The sequence below is a fragment of the Syzygium oleosum genome, unplaced genomic scaffold (assembly GCF_021117445.2).
Source record: "Syzygium oleosum isolate NSW1041296 unplaced genomic scaffold, Sole_v2.1 Sole_v2.18, whole genome shotgun sequence".
NCBI lineage: Eukaryota > Viridiplantae > Streptophyta > Magnoliopsida > Myrtales > Myrtaceae > Syzygium > Syzygium oleosum.
The window spans coordinates 3,153,555-3,174,539 of NW_026607502.1; the positions used below are offsets into that span (position 1 = coordinate 3,153,555).

Below are 20,985 nucleotides of genomic sequence, written 5' to 3' on the forward strand. Positions count from 1 at the left end.
TGTTCCAAAGCCACCTTCGGTCAAATGTGAATGTCTAGTTTGTCAAGAGATTCTTGTTCATGGCACCCATTTGAGTCCCATCAATGACTATTCAATTTGACTAACTAGTGGATTATAAATTTTGATCAGTACAACTTTTCTCCTAACCAATTTGAAAAAATCGTCCACTGAGATGCGAGGAAGGGTTTTGAGGACCATTATTATTTTACTAGCAATTTTATCCAATTTAGTGGCAACTCGACGTTTAGCAAAAGAAGAAAAGAAAATAATAGAAAACGTATAACAACACAAAACATAAAATCCGGCAAAATTACGCCAACAGTGCTCATATTCGAATCTGTCCCTCTTTTCTCTTTTTCTTTTTGATTTAGAGTATTTGAATCTCTCTAGAATACATATATTAAGTCAACTTTGAATCTAAGTAAGTAAAAAAAATATATATATATTAAAATCATATCATCAAAATTTTCATGAACTCGGCGTATTAAACAGATTACAGTAATATCCACTACAAAAAAACATAAATTTTGCCACGGAAATTTGCGACGGAGAATTTTTCGTCTCTAATTTGTGACGAAATTTGCGATCGATTTTTTTTTCCGTCGCAAATTAGCGATGAATAATTTTCGTTGCTAATTTGTAACGGAATTTGCCACGAAATAAAAATTTACGACGGATTTTTTTGTCCGTCGCAAATTTGCGACGCAGTCCGTACGCTCTCCCGCCCTCATCCCAGTTTCTCTCTCTCTCTCTCTGCTATTCCTTATAAACCCCCCCTTCGCCAATCACCTCTCCGTCGCTCCATCCTCCCCTCCGCCAGCCATGATGGCCACCCTCACCTCCGTCGCCATACGCCCGTTCTGCGCCCACCAGCCCTCCCTCGCCTCGCCCCAGATCTGGGCGAGGTTGAGCGGCCTCGCCCGTGGCCGCCGCTCGACCTCGCCCATGGCTGCTCGACCTCGCCGTCGCCCAGTGGGCGACGGCGGGGGACTGGTTGATTGCGTGGTGGTCGGGGGCAGGATCGGCGGGCTCTGCATCGCCGCGCGGAGCCCGTTCTTCGGGACCGCGTTCGCGAAGAGCGAGAGCGGGGCGAGGCTCGAATCGGCGTGACTTCTTTCTTGGGTGTTCTTCCCCTTTTTTTTTTCTGGGGAAAAGGAAGAAAATGGAGAGGAGCACGCCGGTGAGGAAGCCTCACACTTCGACTTCAGATCTGCTCACGTGGTCGGAGACTCCGCCTCCCCACGATTCGGTCGCGCCGGGTTCGGCTTCCTCTCGCTCCAATGCTCGCTCTCACCAGGTGCGGCGTTCGCTATCACCTTCTGCCTTTTTTCTTTTTTTTTTATCTTCTTGGGCTTTCCCTTTTTAACGGGTTGTTCTGGGGGGATGATGCTATTAGCCTTCGGATGGGATCAGCAAGGTGGTGTTTGGAGGTCAAGTGACTGCAGAGAAATCTGAGAATTTGAACAAAAGATTAGATCTGCTCTTCTTGGTTTTTTTCCCCTCTCCCTGTTTGTAAATGCAATGTTTCATTTGGCGGAATGGGTCGCCACCGTTTTACCTATTTGTCCGCATTCTCTCCATGTTCTCCAATGCTTTGGATTTTCTTTCTTTCGAAATTGTGGTTGGATTGTGTAATATAGGTTCAATGTGGATGTGCAGTGATCGATCTGCGAGGAATGAGGGCAGAAACTTTGAATCCAACATGATAATCTTTACCACCTTCATTTAAATTACAAAAGAAGGGAAATCTTTTTGGGGGTGGCTGTTGATGGAGTAATCTTGGTCAATTGGGTGGATCTTAGAACTTCAGATGCCTTGGTAGGTCGAGCTTGCTCATCTTCCTTGGCTTTAGAAGTCTGGTTGGCCTCTTGAGCTTGATTCTATTGCAAGCCCTCATGTCTAATTGAGATAGCCCAGTCATTCCCCTTCCATTCAATGGCTCTTCAATTAATAGTAATTAGATGGACAGCGTAAGTTCCTTAGATGTCCAGATTCGAGAAGTAAACATTTCTTTGGCGACTATCATATGGGGCTCCTTCAATGTCTGCTGAACTTCTGCGGTCATGAAAATGCCGATTTGATCATCCCATTGACAATCTACCGAACTCTGATGTAGATACAATTGTAATAGGTGCTTAGCTGATGTGAACTTATTTTTGATGTCTTTTCAATTTGCGTATGTGAAATATGTTATTGACATGTGAAAGCTCTAGTCCATGTAAGAGTAGGTTGTTCTTAGTCCATTCATGGAAAGGAGATGGCATTTTGCTGAGGATTGGTAAGTCACAAATAGTGCATCGTCAACATCCTTCTAAAAAGTGCTGCAATAGAAACAATTGTTTGTTGCTAGATTAGGAAAAGGTTTAATCCATGGATAACATGTACATACAGAAAAGTATGTACATACAGAAAAGTCATTACATATACAATTACAAATACATGCACTCACAAACATGTCCATCTAAAAAGCCAGTTACTTGGCTATCTATCTATCTTTTTTCGTACACATATAGAATGGGGATGAATATTTGGCAGAAATGCACATGCACCCACACAAAGGCGCACAAGCATGCATGTTTGGTTGTGGGCACGCTCTCATACACACGCTCTCATACACGTGACCTTTTTATATCCTCCTTGTCAAGAGAGTTACATAAGCTTTCATAATGCCTTTGCACTTGGACTCGGCTTATTGTGGCTTTTTCCTCGTCTTCTTCTTCATAGAATAGTGCTTTTGTAATCTTCTAGGAAGTCTTGTTCTGCCTACAAGTTGAAAGAAATCACCGGAAGCACCGCGACAGGGCCCCCGATGTGGTCGTCACGGAGGCCAGGGACCGCGTCAAAGAGTTTTATATGTTTGAGATTATAGGTATAGACGGAGGAGCATCAAAGAGTTGCAGAAGATGCTTCACAGATGCAACGAGCAGCTCCGACAATTTAATCATGTAAACAAGAAAGCACTTAATCAGTACATGAACTTCACAGAGCAAAGGAAGTGAGCATCTCACATGGATCGTGTCTTTAGTTTTGTTCAGTATTTATATGATGGAGATTGTCGCTAAAAGCCGGATATTCTTTTTTGATTCATTTCTGTCGTCATTGTTTATTGTGCAAGATTATTTATTATCTCATTATGTGTACTATAAAGAAAAATATTTATGTCATTCTTGTGGAAAATGTAGATGAATGTATTTCATTTTCATATTATTATAATATTTTGATGTTATTAAGTGCTTATTCAATGTTAAATATAAATTTCAGAAATTAATTTTGCTTTTAATTAAGTTTAAAATCAAAAAATAAAATAAATGATTATATCGTACGATCACAAATTATAAAAGTTCGTTACAAAAATAAAATTTCGTCGCTAATTTCGTCCCTAAATGATATTCGTCGCAGGGTTCGTCGTTAAAGAATTAATAAAAAATCGTTGCTAAATTTGTTCATGAATAATGTTCATGGCAAAAGTCAAAATTTTTCGTGACAAATTTGCGACGAATTTTGTCACGAGTAAGTTCGTCGCAAATTACAAACAAAAAAAAATTCGTGCCAAATTAGCGATGAATTTTACGACGGAAAAATAAATCCGTCGCAATTTTTGTAACGGAAAATTTTTGCGACGAATTATTTGCGACGAATTTTGCGACGGATAAAATTCGTGGCTAATTTGCGACGAATTTTGCGACGAATAAAGTTCGTGGCTAATTTGCAACGAATTTTACGATGAATTTTTTTCCGTCGCAAAAATTTGCGACGACCTATTAGCGACGGAATTTTTTCCGTCGCTAATTTCATCGCAAATTCGATTTGCGACAGATTTTGCCAAATTTTTCGTCGCAAAATTCGTCGCTAATCCCTTGTTTTTTTGTAGTGATCATTTAGTAGGGGTTACGTGGTTAAAAGGCATTTCACGATCATGAGTGCCTATTGATGAAGAGTTAACTATTTCAGATAAATTTTCTCATCACAAAAAAGAAATGCAAGATATTCCTTTTAGTAGGAATTTATATGAAACAGATAACATCCGAAACAAATTTCGAAGTACAATTTCCAAGTCAAACTGATTATCGAAAAATATACCGAAAGTAGGAAATCATTCCGCATGTGGGAGCAATGCAGAGGAAGCTAAACCAGAGGATTGTATAGAAGAGGTAGTGAATGTAGACGCTTAGGCGCTGCTGGTCATGGTGTTATGGGAGGAAACAATTGATGCTACAGAGAATGAAGATAGAGGCTCCAGATATGTAGGGACTGGCAACTTCAATGGGAGAATAGGCAGCGGGGCGTTAAAGTTGAGAACGTTTATAGATTCTCTTATGGAAGGACGGGCAGTGTGGTCTGGATGAGCGCACCACAGCCCTACAACCATCAGGCACTCCAATTGCTTTTCAACGAAATCGGTACCGAGTTTCGAGTCTGCTGCATCAAGAAGCCTTCCAGTCCCATAAAGCTCCCAAACCCAATCCACCAGCCGAACTTGGCCTTCATTGGCCCTTGACTCAATAACTTTTCTTCCACATGCTATTTCTATTAGGACGATGCCAAAGCTATAAACATCTGATTCCTTACTCGCCTTGCCCGTGTAAATGCATTCAGGAGCCATATAGCCCATGGTTCCGGCCAACACCGTCGTTTGTAACCCTTTGGCATGGTCAACTAGCCTAGCCAAACCAAAGTCTCCTAATTTAGCATTGAAATCAGAATCGAGCATGATATTACTACACTTTATATCCCGGTGCACGACACATTGTTCCCATTCTTCGTGGAGGTAAAGCAACGCCGAGGCTATGCCTTGCGTGATTTTGAACCGCTTCTCCCAAGGCAAGAAGGTCTGTTCTTTGAATAGATGAGAATCGAGACTACCATTAGACATGAACTCATAGATAAGGAGGAGTTGCTTTTTCTCGTGACACCATCCGATGAGTTGCACTAAGTTTCTGTGCCGGAGCCGGCTTATGGTCTTCACTTCGGTGGCGTACTCCTTCATCCCTTGTCTTGACTCTGGACTAATCTTCTTGATTGCGACATTAGCATTCAAACTAGTCAAGTAACCTTCGTACACTCTCCCAAAGCCCCCTTCCCCAAGCAATCGTTCGATTGTGAAATTATCAGTTGCTGTAACCAAGTCCTTGTAGGAGAATTTCTTGGGCCCCGACACTTGCTCGAATTCTTCTTCGATCGCTGCATCATCTTCTTCTCCACTTGTGTGAGTTCTCTTTCTCTTCGAACGGTGACGAAACCAAATGAAAGCTAGCGCAAGAATGAGCAAAATTAAAGAACCGGAGCCTAAGATAGACCATAGCCATAGCTTGCTCTTTTTAGCATCACCATTTGTTGGAGTCGGAGATGGAATTGGAATATCTGGTTCAGCCACTTGCACAGTATATCTGAATTCCCATGCCTCAATAGTGTGCAACTCGACAGACCAACCCGTGGCAGCCGAGAAACCAAAAGTCACCCACTCCGGCAAATAGTCAATCAAGTTGACTCTGTAATCGATAGTGGAGGAATTTATGTCGGTACCCGTGGCATCGGCGTCTATCATGAGAACACTCAAGTATTGTGTGCTAGAATTGTACGTTATCGTTGCGTTGATCTGCTCACCGCTCATGATTTTATCCCTGAACCAATCGACGCAGTTAAACTTCACGGAATTGAGATCATTCAAGTCTATACCGATATGCGTAGCTTGTGGACAATTCGGGTCCACGACCTTGCCAAAGCTGCTGCTGATGAAAGTGTCAAACTCGACGGCTACAAACGAAGTAGAAGAGTTGGAAGGATCGCGGTTCAGATCTACAAGACCAAGTTGTCTTCCCGACGAGTTGGCCGGGAGTTCATACCCTGCGGGCACAAGAAAGAAGGTCATTCCATCGCCGAAATCTGTGTTTCCTTGAGAATTGATGACGAAGGTGAATTGGGTGGTGAAATCCGCCACGTTCCCCGTCGCCTTATCCCAAAGGCGCATCGGCTGGTAGTACGTGGCCCACCCCACGCCTTGACGGAGGTCCTGGCCTAGATTGGTGTTCGTAAGTTGGATGAAGCCGCTCGAGTTATATATCGCATCGCCTTGGCGTCGAATGAAACTATCGTTGAAAGGCGGGAAGCTGAAGTTCATCCCCTGTGACGATGCCGAAGCCGTTAAGGCAATGGCCAGAGAGAGAACCGAGACTAGTAACAGGGATCGAAGCGCTCTGGTCTTGAAACTCATGATATCTGCTAAGCCGTGAAGTTTCATTCTCGTTGAGGTTTCTACGCTTCCCTTGAAATCTGGGACTGAGCACAGCTCTTTGGTGTCCGTAGCGTGTTCCAATGGACTTTTCTTTCGTGGAAGAAATTGCAAATTCCTTCAACCACCATAGTCCAGACGCGCTTCCACGACGACTAGTCTCTTGACTTGAGAAAAAGAAAAAAAAAGAAAAGAAAAGGAAAACAATTGAAATGATGGTCCGCTGCCGGCATAGACGAGGAAATATTAAAGTGCCGTGCGTCAGTCCCACTCCACGCATTGCTTCGTTACTCTCTCTCTCTGTCTCCTCTCACCGCCCCTTCGTTTTCTTCGTTACTCCAGACGTAGAATAAATGAACTGATTTGACGTGATTTTGCAATTCTTTTTATTAAAATTTTCTTACCCTTTTCTTTTCCGTTTCTTTTCTTTCCCACACCACTATTCATCTCCTTCCTTATGTCTCATCTCCTTCTTCCACTTCATTGCCAAGAAGACATCACTGTTCATCTTCGTTTTTTTATGTGGCCACAGGTCGCGGCCCTCGCCCATACCTGCAATCTCTGTCTCTCCTCTCTAATCGGTTCCATTTCTCCGCAAGCAAAGTAATAAAATCTCGCTCGTCTCACATCGTCGAATCGCAGATAAAATTGCCGCAACAATCTGCAGAGAACAATCCGATTCTTCTGCCAACCCCTCGAATCATGCAGCTTCACTGATACTCCTTCACTTCAATCGTCACGATTCGTACACGTTAGAGAAGCTGAACAGAGAGATGACCCCTTCCCACTTCCTCACTCCTCGGTGACAAGAAACGGTCTCCAAAAACGGAGTTCGAAGAAGCCATAATGAAGCTGACCACCCAAAGAAGAGGTGGCCCCAAGCTCAACAGGTGGCACTATCATCTCCTTTCGCAGGTCGCCCAAACCCAACTAGCCGAAAACCGACCATCACAGTCGAGAAGCCATGCCCGATGAGTTCCTGTGCCCTGTTTCGTGGTCTCTCATGGCCAACCCACATCTGGGCAACGGTCACCGGCCGTCACCGAAATTCCGGTGAAGCCCCACCGATCGTCTCCGGCGATGATGGGGCGGCATAAAAATGGAGCAGTAAGGAAAATGAATAAAAGAAAAAACATCAAAACAACAAAAGTTTGAAAAAAAAGGAACGAAGATCGAGATCATTAACAGTAAAAATAAAAAATTCAAGGTTAATATCACGAAAAACTCTAAATCGGTACATTTACGATCAATTTGCCCCAAATTAATTTTTTTACCATCAGAAACCCAAAATTGATATATATGTGATAAATTTACCATAAATTATTTTTTTGACCATCAAAAACCCCAAATTGGTACATTTGTGACGAATTTACCTTCCGTTAGCTTCCGTCGAATTTTACCGTTAAATGGACGTGGCAAGTCCACGTGGAAATCCATAGGGTAAATACCATGAAAAACCTCAAACTGGTACACCTGTGACAAATTGACTGTATTAGTTTGGGGTTTTTCGTGATATTAGCCCTATGGATTTTCACGTTGACTTGCCACGTCACCATACTACGTCACCATGTGTCATCCACATTAGCAAATTTAACGGTAAAATTTGACGGAGAGTAAATTTATCACATGTGTACCAATTTGGGATTTTTGGTAGTCAAAAAATTATTTTGGAGTAAATTTGTCACAGGTATACTAATTTTAGATTTTTCGTGGTCAAAAAAATAGTTTGGGGTAAATTTATCATAAGTGTATCAGTTTGAATTTTTCATGATATTAACCCAAAAATCAAACAACTTATAGAAGATCGTTCTCTTTATTCTCAAAATGACGTGGTTTTAAGAAATTCTATAAGTTCTTACAAAAATTAGAGAAATATCAGTTTAGGTTTTTGGTAAGACAAAAATTAATTTGAAAAAAATGTATTTTTGAGATGTCAGTTTGGAATTTTTAGTGGTATTAGCATGATCTTAACAATGACGGAATAACAAATGTTTACCGAATTGATTGAATCTGAATGCAATCACGAAATTAACCCTAAAATTTGTTTCGAAATTGCATATAAAAGATATACGAAAAATGATGGTTGTTTTCAGCTATGAGAGAGAGCAATTCAACCCTAAACCATAACTTCTTAGACTTTTCTCCTTTTTTTCACCTAAAAGCTTTTATAGGCGAACATTTGACAACTCAAAGTCGCTATTAATTTCATGATCTTCATAAAATTCACCGTGTACATCGCATCTTTTGTCTCCCAAAGTTCATAAATTATCTCACAGTGTCAATTATTCTCATCCACCCTTATGAAGTATATCGCTCGCATTCCTGAGCCTAGCTAGCCCAAGGCATTCTTCACATTGCCACCAACTCTTCACGTTCATCAAGCATTGAGTAGTTACTAAGATTGTTCAATCATAACCATATGGTATTCATCGATTTCGAGTCTCGAGGCCAAGCATCGAATGCGTCTTAATAGCCAAAATGGCTATATTAGGTGCAAGTAGATGCGGCCAATGCTCGATGTATAGCATTATCATGAAACCGAGCAGATCTAAACGTTCCAACCAAATCAAGTCATGTCAATGATGACAATTAGACGACTATTGTCGAGAAATGTTTGTACTCGCCTCAGGCGTCTCTTTTCTTCATAAAGGAAGAGGTCAACTCGAATCTTTGATCGATGTATATGGATGGAAAACAAATGGGGAGACACTTAACCTGTCTTTTTTCTTTCTTACCTCTCGTGTGAGCCTTCCGCTTTTTTGGCGATTACGATCTAATTAATCTGTTATTCTGTACTAGATTTAGCTCTAATAGATTCCGGTCTTGAGCTATTAGTGCTTTGTCAATTTGCCCGAGGATGAGAAACCGTTTGATACAATATCCCGTAACAACTTCATCACAACTGTAGAATCTTTAAAGTCGCAGCAGCTTCTAATAACTTTTTAGGAAACTACCTCACTCAAATTAGAGATGCTGACCCACCCATGGGTAGCTTAGTTGGTTAGGGCGTACTTAGGATTGTGTGGTTAGGCGCACTGGTCCCAGGTTCGATTCCCCAACTGAGCACTTGTGATTTAAGTGGGGGGCCATGGTGGTGGGTTGCTGTGCTAGTCTCCCCCGAGGAATAGTCGAGGTACGCGCAAGCTGGCCCGGACACCTCGGTTACCAAAAAAAAAAAAAAAATTAGAGATGCTGTAACTTTAAAAGATGCACTACAAAACATAAAAATTGTAACGCTTCAATGCACAATTATAATTTAGCTACAATTATACGAAACAGGCTTGAAGTCATTGTTCGTTCCAATGAAGCTCCAAGGGTTCCAAACTAAATTTCTTTTTCTGCCGGCCTGGATGATCCAAATAATTGGATTTAGTCATATTATGTGTTGCAACTAGTTTTAATCATTAATGGACAAAAGGATTGGTCTAAATTGGAACCAACATTGGATCTTTGGCACGGGTTCTGTTCGTACACAGATCCTGCCAATGTTTTGACTCCTCAAGTCACGAAAAAAAATTTCAGATTGACAGAGTATATACATGAAAGGCCAATCTATCACCTTTCAAATCCACCTGACAAAATATTTCATGTGTACTTATGGTTGGCCGTTTCGTATTGACTTGTTCTGAGTCTAACCTTTCAGGATGAGGAGAAAAATATTTTTCTCTCATTAACAAACTTAGTAATATGTTTTTCTCAAGTCTCTTTGACCAACTTAGCAGTCTATTGTTTCATCATAGTTAAGTAGATTCCGATAATGATCTCATTAAGTATCAGGGCTTATAATCTTGTGTTACTATATAAAACTTCAATTTACATCGATTCAATACACGTTTGTCGTTCTTGACGTGGGTCTATGTACCAACTTTTCCATGTTAGTCCATGGTAGTGCACCTTGGCGCTTACAAATTACATACCATGTAGGCAATGTCTAATACAAGTATTAAGGTATAAAATCTAAAAAGAATTATACTCATAATCTAACTCTACGAGAATATAAATGTAGACATTTTAATTTGATATTGGAATTAGAGGCATCAAGTTTGATTTCTGAAGTCTCATTTACTCAATTTACGGGTTTCCCTTTCATTACACGCAAAGGGACTTCAACAAGTGTCATATTCTCCTTCATCAGTGATTAGAGAAAAATTTTCTCCTCCCGACATTGTATAAGTGGACTCTCTCTGTCTCTCTCTTCATATTATATAGCATTGTGCATGAATTATTAAGATGTGAATGATAATCACAAATCTGTCCCGTGTGTCGAAAATCTTCGTCTCTAATGAAGTTGACCTGACAAAGAAAAAGCAAGACCAAATTTAAAAGGGAAAAAATCACTAAAAATCCCAAACTTTGCCATCTGTGACACATTTACCCCGAACTTTTTTTTGTGACACCAAAAATCCCGAACTTTGCTTTTTGTGACACATTTACTCCAATGTATTTAGTTCATGGGCATTTTCGTCTTTTTGCTTTTTCTTTTTCTTTTTCTATTTTTTCCTTTCCGTGAGGTGCGCCATCGCCGGATCCGGCGAGGGGCCCTCGCCGGCGTCGAGCGAGGCGGCCCTCGCCGGATCCGGCGAGGCGGCCCTCGCCGGCGTCGAGCGAGGTTCGCCTCGCCGGGCGAGTGAGCGGCCCTCGCCCGGCTCGGGCGAGGTCGACCCTCGCCGGCGTCGGGTGAAGGTCGACCTCGCTGAGTCGGGCGAGGGCCGCCCTCGCTCACCCGGGCGAGGCGACCCTCGCCGGCGCCGGCGAGGTCCGCCCTCGCACAGGCGAGCGAGGCGGCCCTCGCCCGATCCGGCGAGGTCGACCCTCGCTGCGTCGAGCGAGGGCGGCCCTCGCCGGATCCGGCGAGGGCCGCCCTCGCCCGGCGTCGGGCGAGGGTCGCCCTCGCTGGGCGAGCGAGGGCGGCCCTCCTTCGACGCCGGCGAGGGCGGCCCTCGCTAGATCGGGCGAGGGCGACCCTCGCTCGACGCCGACGAGGGTCGCCCTCGCCGTCTGGCGAGGGCCGCCTCGCCGGCGTCGGGCGAGGGTCGCCCTCGCCGTCGTCAGCGAGGACCGCCCTCGCTCGCCCAGCGAGGGCGACCCTCGCCCGACGCCGGCGAGGGTCGACCTCGCCAGATCGGGCGAGGCCGCCCTCGCTCGCCCGAGCGAGGCGGACCTCGCCCGACGCCGGCGAGGGTCGCCTCGCCGGGCGAGCGAGGGCGGCCCTCGCCAGCTCAGCGGAGTCGACCCTCGCCCGACGCCGGCGAGGGTCGACCTCGCCTGAGTCGGGCGAGGGCCGCCCTCGCCGGAAAGGAAAAAAAAAAGAAAAAAAAAGAAAAAGCAAAAAAGACGAAAATGCCCATGGACTAAATACATTGGGGTAAATGTGTCACAAAAAGCAAAGTTCGGGGTTTTTGGTGTCACAAAAAAAAGTTTGGGGTAAATGTGTCACAAATGGCAAAGTTTGGGGTTTTTGGTGGTTTTTTCCCAATTTAAAAAGAAAAAGTGAGCTAACACGTTTTACATGGAGCACTAATGCTATCCTGTGTGCCTCGGTCCGACATTTCCCAATCTTACGAAGGTTTGGAACATAACTCAATGACATCGAGAGAAGCACGAGAGATGCGAAATGAAAGATGCAACTAAATTGTTAAGGTGGTGTTAGAAAGTTTATGTTAGGAATCTACTTATAAAAGGAATACGGGCATTGGCCATTCATATAGAATCTAGGGGAGAGATGGTGACGATTAGGGAATGCAAGGCAGCAAAAGAATAGCCGCAACCTGATTAAGTGGGGAAGAATGTCACAGACTGACATTTCCTAATTCCATGAATGCATGGAGCTGAACTTTGTAATACTAGGAGAAGCATGCGAGATGCAATACGAACGATTCAATTGGATCGTGAGAGTGGCGTCGGAGAGTTTGCACTAGGAATCTACTGAAGAAAGAAATATCATGTGAAAGATGTCTAGAGGCGAGGTTGAACACTTGTGTATAAACTGGTCGGGAGCTAATGTCGTTTCTTAAATAATGGCTACGACATGGCGAAACCAGTTGTTATGTTGTATCGAGACGCATGCTCCGCTCGAGATGATAAGATGCCCAAGTTGATGTGAGAGATGGAACAATCGGTCATGATGAGGCATTGTACGATGCAAGCCATGGAACTGATCCTTAGAAAGGAAGCCTGGCTAGGTGCCACACGGTGATCGAGGCCAATTGGCCCCGACCGTGACACCATGTGACCATTGTGGTAATTCCTTCACATGAAAGATAATTGTGTAATCATTTTAACATAAACGATAAATTAGTGACACATCTAAAATGATGTTATTCGACCACTTGCGATTGCGATCAATCTCGGAACGGTTCAATGTAAAGGGAAATGAGAAATCAATACCCAAAAAAAAAAAAAGGAAATGAGAAAGTCCACAGGAGCTTCCACCACTAGTCTCTAGACTCGAAAAAAAATAAAAAAGGACAAAGGAAAAAAGAAAAGAAGACGGTGTATAAAAAGAGAAAGAATCATCGCAAGAGTTAATATAATCTAAGGGGTCATATTATTATATGTCGAGGAGGCACTTCATAACTAATTAATTATAAAGTTGGTTTTCAAGAGTGATATGCCAAACTATTATCAATTCTGGAATATAAGTCACTTGTGTGACAAGACCAATGCTTGTTGTAGCTGTACATCGTTTTCCAACGAATGGGTCCTTTCGTGAACCATTTGTTTTGTAATTGGCGATATATTGCAAGATAAATCATTCTCCTGTTTCAGTCAGTTTAGCGTGGACCTTTGGGAATAATGAGTAAGTGGTAAAGAATGATGAGACTCGATGTTAGTTATTTTGGTATCAAGACAGGCTTGCTTAACTTACTTTTCCGAGTCTTCATTGAAATTGACATGTCAAGCAAATAGGTGGAAAATGGTGGATTTGAGTGTCGGTATTCGTGAATCACTAGTTATTCAGGTCGATTTGTGAGTCCTCCCATCTTGCTCAGGTTTTTTAGTCGACGCGAGCCCATTTATGAAGTTTTATAGATGGACTTTCGTTCCAAGTAATTTGATCCGTGAAATTGGATTCTCTTTCAATTATTTGAGAAGTAATAAATTTCAGATTTTTATAAGAATTTTCAAAATTCCTCATCGATCCATTGGCTTGTTCGAACTGTGGCTATCACCATCTGGCTTTCAGATGGTGATGGGGCAAAAAATTCTTTGGCTTCACTTTTTCTGCCGGCTTTGTAAAGAAATCTTCAATTTGACAGTAGTTAAAATCAAGTGAAGAGACCCGAACCCTTTCCGAAATAGGTCCCGGCTTGCAGATCATTTCTATTCAGTTGCTTTTTTTGAGAGACGGTAAAAACCAATCCCATTCGACTTCCTTCGTTGCTCATTAAACATGTGCTCTTGAGGATAGTCTCTAATTACATGAAAATGCCAGACTTTATAAAATCTGATTTATAAAATCGATTTACAAGAGCGATGTGTCAAGTTGCTATTGATGCCCGAATATAACTCACTCATGTAAAGAGCCATCCGATGTTCGAAACATCACGTAATAAATTAATTTAGTAAACTAGTTTTAAAAAGGCAAGCATTGAGCGACGTTTTTCCTTTTTCGTTTTCCTTCTTCGTGTTTTTTGGGTCCGAAGGGTTTAGGAGACTTTGTCAATATTGGGCTTCTAATATTCTGTCAGAAATGACAATTGACTATCAGCGACCGAGCCATATATTTGACCATTACCGTCAATAGATTTTTTATTGCCATGTAATCAGGGAATAGATTGGACGAATTAAGTATCAATCGATCATTTTGCCTCACCGCTTCCTTGTATAATACTGATTCCCCCCGCCCGCCCACCCACCCACCCATTTCTTTAATACATGCAGTCCACTGAGAGCCGAATACATATATTTTATATTTCTATTGTGTTCTACAGTTCTAAAGCATAATCATATTATTTTTCAATTTTTACAATTAGTTATGCCAAATGCTGGTAATTTAAATTTTCTCATTAAGGAAATTCAAGTATCGAAGCAAATAGAAAATCTCCACTGCTCTCCAGTTGCCTCCAATTCCCTCCAGTAAATTTGGTAAAGGATGAAATGAATATTCTCCTAGTAGCAGAAATGACTCTAGGGGAAGTGAAAGATGCACTATTCCAGGTTGGTGCTTCTAAAGCCTTTGGGCCATATGGTTTAAGTGGACTTTTCCATCAACACCGTTGGGATGATATAAAATCTGATGTGTTCAAAGTGGTGAGAGATTTCTTTATGTCTGGGATCCTGAAGCTTGATTCTAACAGAACTCGCATCTCCCTAATTCCTAAAATCCCCAACCTCGAGAAACTGGAGCTTTTTTGCTCTATTAGTCTATGCAATTTTGTGTCCAAAATCATATCTAAGGTTATGGCCAATAGGCTTAAACCATGGTTACCTAATCTAATTACAGTGGAGCAAAGTGCTTTGTGAGTGTGATCAAGACAACATCTTAGTGGTGCAAGAGGTGCTACACCAGCACAGAATTAGAAGAACAAGGAAAAAATTACATGCAATATCAAATCTCGAAATGCAAAATGCCTATGACCGAGTTGAGTGTGATTTCTTGGAGGCTTATTTGAAAAAAAAAAATGGGCCTTCACGAAAGATGGGTGGAATGAGTAATACAATGTGTCACGACTATTTTGTTCAGCATGAAATTCCATGGGGAATCTCTACGGTATTTTAAACCGTCTAGGGGTATCAGACAGGGAAATCTTTTATCCCAATACTTGTTCATTCTGGTGGCAAATATTCTCTCCTCCCTTACCAAGAATGCAATGGATAATGGCAGCATCAAATCCATTAAATTAAACAGGTGGTGTCCTACTTTGTCTAATTTATTTTTTAGATAATATAATCTTCTTTTTAAATGGGAAGTTACAGAAATGTCAGACTTTGGCTATAATTTTGAATCAAACTTGTGTAGCTTCGGTACAAGCCATAAACTTGAATAAGTGAGGAATCTATTTCAATAGAGATTGTCCTTAGAACTTAAAGAAAAATATGGCTAGAGAATTTTGGGTCCTGCAATTGAAAAATTCGGTAAATATCTGGGAATTCCATTAGATTAGGGAATATCCAAGAAAGAGATGTTTGCTTGGATTTTGGGCAGAGTGAATGCTAAACTAGAGTAGTTTAAGGAAAAATTGATATCTAAAGCTGGGAAAGAAATTCTAATAAAGGTGGTAGTGCAAGTCTTACCACAATATGCTATGTCCATTAAATTGGGAGAAGAATAGCAGAAGTGCCAAAAATTGTGTACGGAGCTCACTTTGGTGCCAAAAGTTTCATTTGGATCATTTAAGTGCCAAAATTTTTGAAAAACGATCATTTAAATGCCAACTCCGGTCAGTTTGGCCAGAAATCCGACGTGGCATTTTTTTATTAATTTCTGAAGCCGATGTGGCTCGCCGGAGATACAGTCAGCACGTACAGTCGGCATTTTTTATTTTAAATAAATTTTTTTCTTTTTTCTTTTTTTTCTTTTCTTTCTTTTTTCCTTCTTTTCTTTTTTTCTTTTCGGGCCTCGCCTGTGGCGGGCGGCGGAGGCCTCGTCCGGGCGAGGCCAGGCGGCCGGTGGCCGGCCTCCGGTCACCGGCAGTGACCAAAGGGAGAAGAAAGAAAAGAAAAAAAGAAAAAAAATTCAGAAAAGTATTTAAAAAATCGAAATATAGACGTGGAAATGCCACGTCGACTAATTTTTTTTTAAAAAAATCCAACTAAGATTAAAAATTTAATTATAAATACCACGTATTAATTTGGCGGGAATCTCTCGCCGTTGGCACCAAAGTGATCATTTTTCCTCCGATTTGGCACTTAAGTGATCCAAATGGAACTTTTGGCACCAAAGTGAGCTCCGTACATAACTTTTGGCACTTCTGCTGTTCTTTCCCCCCATTAAATTATATCCTTCTGGTGGAAGACTAGTGAAAAGAAACCTGGGTTGCACGGGAAGAGATAGAAAATCCTAAATACCAGGAACGATATGGAAGGATTAGGCTTTAGGGATTTGATTGCCTTTAATAAGGCAATGCTGGAAAAGTAAGCTTGGAGACTCACCCAGAATCCATCATCACTGTGGAGCAAACTGTTAAAAGGAATTCATTTTCCTCGAAGAGACATGTAGACAGAGGGACCCGCCCTTCTTGGGGTTGGCAGAGCCTGTTAATGGGGAGAAATCTACTTCTCACCGAGTATGATGGTCAATAGGAGACGGGGAACAAACTGGAATCAGAGAAGACAAATGGCTGAAATGAGGAGTACTAAGAGGCCTTGCTCTAAGAGATGAACCACGATTTATAGCTGACTTAATCCTCAGGGAGGACAATGCATGGAATTACAATCTTTAAAGTAAAAATTTCGATGAGCAAATTGTCAAAGAAATCCTTTCACTCCCAATAACGCCTCAAGCAACAAAAGATCGGTTAGTCTGGACAGGTACTCAATCAGACAAATACTCGGTCAAAAGTGGCTACAACTATATTAAAGAGGCAGAGTATACACCCAGCCAATATCAGGCATCATCATCATTTTCAAACCCCTCGAAGGTTAAGGATGGAGATTTGGAATATCCAAACGGTCCCAAAAGTCAACCTCTTTATGTGAAATTTTTGCTAGAATACGTTACCAACGAACGAGAACTTATACATATGAAGAATCAAACCTGACCCGAGATGCTCTTTATGCAAGACAGCAGAGCACATATTCAATGTGCTGTTGGTAAATATTCAGTGTGGTCCTTCATTTTGCTCAAAAGACAAATCAGACATTATTTAATGACATAGATTATTTTATGCAAAGTTCAATGTTTAAAAATGATGAGTGAATATGTCAATCTTTCTATTCACCTACTTTAGAAAAGGAAAAATAAAATTAGGACGCTAACATTTTCATTGTTATTTGATGACATACATTATTATATTCTTATTTGAGATGAATATTTTATGTGGATCGTTCAAACTTAATGGATTGAAAGCCACATCTGCAAATTTCGTTGACTTTAATTACCGAAATGACGACATTGAATATTTTCATATAGTTTATGGACTAGATTAAATATTTTTGAATACTTCAAGAACCACATTAAACAAATTGAAAGTCTAGAGACGACATTACACACCGGACCAAAGTTTGTCGATCATTTGTATCATTTTTCCTAAATGAAAATGTCATTTAAAGAATATGACGCTGTGGAAATATATCCATATATTGTAAAATAAAATAAAATTTGAATTTGTGAAAAGCGAATAGTATTCAAACTCTTCTTTTCTATTCAAATATATGTCATCTGGCCATAATTATATGTCTATTTTAGCTCAATTTTAGGTTTAAACTTGCAGGTTGTATCTTGTAAGTCCGATTGACAAATGTTCTTACTTACAACTCCAAATAACATACATACAAAACCATCGACAGTGATTAAAAAAAAAAAAGGAGAATAAACACGCGTGAAAATAAGTTTGTCAATATATGCTGGCCACGTAACTAGTTGCTCTTGGCTACGAAGGAATATGATAAGCACAAATTCTCATTTTGTTCTTAGTTGCAATGGATTCCAAACCTTGTTATGTTAATGCTTATTTAATCAAGAGAAGAAGAATCACTATAAGTCGGATTTGGCAACCAGTTGACCGGAAAAAACGAACAGAAGAGGTAGCTCTTGCCAACCACACAATTGTAACCCCACACTCTCCTTTTCCATCAGTAACTTGAATCGCGAGCGAATCGATTAATTCACTAGCAGATGAACAATTCGACACATATCTATCTTTTCAACCGATTCATAATTTCTTGCATGTTTATTTCCCATCAAATGATGTAACTTCTGTCGTATTTTTCCACTTGATTCTATATTTTGGAAGTTACGGAAGGAACAAATGTAAATTTTTATTCTTTGCAATATACTTATAAATGAAACAACAAATAAAGAATTATTTCTTTAGATATAGATGAGGAAAATTATCATAAAGTCCTAAAACTATTGCAATTGTGCCAATTTAGTCATAAACTTTTTTTTACCAATTAAATCCTAAACCTTTTACAATTGTGCCAATTGAATCCGTCCGGCCAAATTGGCCGGAAATCATTAACGTGGACGCCGGCCGTCTTACGTGGCACGGCAGATTGAAACTGACGTGAAAAATTTTTACAATATTTTAATATTTTTTAAAATTTATTATTTTTCTTGTCTTTTCCTTCTTTACTTTTTTCTTTTTATCTTTTTTTCCCCTTCTCTTCTTTTCTTTTTTTTCTTTTTCCCTTTTTCCCTCCGCCAGCCATCATCGGGCCTCATTGATTCTGCTAGCCTCAGGTGAGGGCTGCCCGATCTAGCCCTCGCTGGCCCCTGGCATGGGTGACCCTCGCCTTAGGTCGATGGAGGGAAAAAAAAATTAAAAAAAAGAAAGAAAACAAGAGAAATAGAAAAAGTAAGGGAAAAAGCCACAAAAAATTTCGAACTATACCCATTGTGACACATTTACCCCAAACTTTTTTTGTGATACCAAAAACCCTAAAATATGCCCATTGTGACACATTACCCCAAACTTTCTTTTATGACACCAAAAACTCTAAACTATGCTCAATGTGACATGTCGGAGCCTCGTCATATTTTAACGATGATTTTTAACGGAACCCATACGGAGGGTAAAATTGTCACATTGAGCATAGTTTAGGGTTTTTTGTGTCACAAAAAAAGTTTTGCGTAAATATGTCTCATTGCGCATAGTTTGGGATTTTTGGTATCACAAAAAGAAGTTTGGGGTAAATGTATCACAATGGGCATAGTTCAGGATTTTTGGTGGCTTTTTCCCAAAAAGTAAATAAGAAAAAGAGAAAAAAATGAAAAAATAACGGAAACATAAAAAAATCAATTAAAATTCAAAAAAAAATATTAAAATATTATTTAAAATTGTTCACGTTAGCACCGGCCGCACCACGTAAAACGGCTAGCGTCCACGCCAGCAATTTTTTATCAAAATGGCCCAAATTGACTCAATTGGCACAAATGCAAGGTTTAGCACTCAATTGACAAAAAAAAATGTTTATGACTGAATTGACACAATTGCAATAGGTTTAGAACTTTTTTGGTAATTTTCTTGATATAGATGTGATCCTTGTGTCGACAAAGCAATGAGAATTATTTTATGCATAGAAAAGCCATCCTCGATTTTGTGATTTCTTTTCATAGATTATGGATCTTGCTTAAAATATTTGGCATAGTATAATATATATGCCCATCACACAAAAAATTAATTTTAGATATTTTATCGAATCTTACTATATGATTTGCACTCTCGATTCATGAATCCATGAGTTCATTATTTTAAGGGTTAATACCACGAAAAACCCTAAACTGGTACACTTGTGACACATTTACCCCAAACTATTTTTTTGACCACAAAAAACCCCAAACTGGTACACCTGTGACAATTTTACCCCGAACTTACAACAAAAAGCCCCAAACTGATACACACGTGACAATTTTACCCCGAACTAATTTTTAATATTTTTTTGAATTTTTTCTTTTTTTTTTTCTTCATCTTCAACCTCTGGCCGGTCGCCAAACCGGCGACCGGCTAGAGGCTGATGCCGGCAAGGTTGGCCTCGCCGTCCGCTGGTGAGGCTCGACCTTGCCGGCCGCTGGCGAGGCTCGACCTCGCCGGCCGCTGGCGAGGCTCGACCTTGCCGGCGTGGGCGAGGACAGCCCTCGCCTGCCCAGGCGAGGGCTGTCCTCGTCCGACGCCGGTGAGGGCAGCCCTTGCCCAACGTAGGCGAGGGTCGCCCAACGCAGGCGAGGGTCACGCTCGCCAGATCCGATGAGGGCAGCCCTCGCCCGATGCCGGCGAGGCTCGACCTTGCCGGCGTGGGCGAGGGCTGACCTCGCTCGACTCAGGCGAGGGTTGCCCTCGCCCGCCCAAGCGAGGGCTGTTCTCGTCCGACGCTGGCGAGGGTAGCCCTCCCCCGACGCAGGCAAGGGTCGCCCTCGCTAGATCCGGCGAGGGCTGACCTCGCCTGATCTGGCGAGGGTGACCCTTGCCTACGTCGGGCGAGAGCTACCCTCGCCGGCGTCGGGCGAGGACAGCCCTCGCTCGACTCAGGCGAGGGTTGCCCTCGCCCGCCCAGGCGAGGGCTGTCCTCGCCCGCCCAGGCGAGGGCTGCCTCGCCCGACGCCGGCGAGGGCGGCCCTCGCCAGCGGCCGGCGGGGCCGACATCGCCGGCTTCCGCCTCTGGCCGGTCGCCGGTCCGGCTACCGGCCAGAGGTTGAAGATGAAGAAAAAAAAGAAAAAAATTAATAAAAATTCGAAAAAATAAAATAAAATATTAAAAATTTAATTCAGGGTAAAATTGTCACATATGTACCAGTTTGGGGTTTTCTGTGGTAAGTTCAGGGTAAAATTGTCACAGGTGTACCAGTTTGGGGTTTTTGATGGTCAAAAAAATAGTTTGGGGTAAAATTGTCACAGGTGTACCAGTTTGGGGTTTTTTGTGATCAAAAAAATAGTTTGGGGTAAATGTGTCACAAGTGTACCAGTTTAGGGTTTTTCGTGGTATTAACCCTTATTTTAATTCACAATACATATATCCATTTGCGGATGTGTAATTGGTAGTGCTGTCAAAATGGGTCTATGAATTTTCCACGCCAAATTCATATGTTCGTTCTAGTGCCTCAGTGAGCTCGTCTATGGCCTTCGTCGCCTCAAGCTCGTCCCTCTTATGGGTCT

The 20,985-nt window shown here is 41.6% G+C and overlaps 1 protein-coding gene and 1 long non-coding RNA gene across 2 annotated transcripts in view; one reads left to right on the plus strand and one right to left on the minus strand.

Annotated features, from left to right (window-relative positions):
* The first annotated feature begins 980 nt into the window (after window positions 1-980).
* LOC130140416 (uncharacterized) lies at window positions 981-1,469 on the plus strand. The gene is made up of 2 exons (XR_008818426.1): window positions 981-1,297; window positions 1,397-1,469. It is a non-coding gene; the product is annotated as an uncharacterized LOC130140416 (long non-coding RNA).
* Window positions 1,470-3,945: 2,476 nt separating this feature from the next.
* LOC115682050 (L-type lectin-domain containing receptor kinase IX.1-like) overlaps window positions 3,946-20,985 on the minus strand; it is an 87,391-nt gene continuing 70,351 nt past the window's right edge. The window contains exon 2 of the mRNA XM_056319597.1: window positions 3,946-6,317. Coding sequence (XP_056175572.1) covers window positions 4,169-6,238 — 2,070 coding nt within the window. The 5' untranslated portion in view covers window positions 6,239-6,317 and the 3' untranslated portion in view covers window positions 3,946-4,168. The remainder of the gene's footprint in view (window positions 6,318-20,985) is intronic.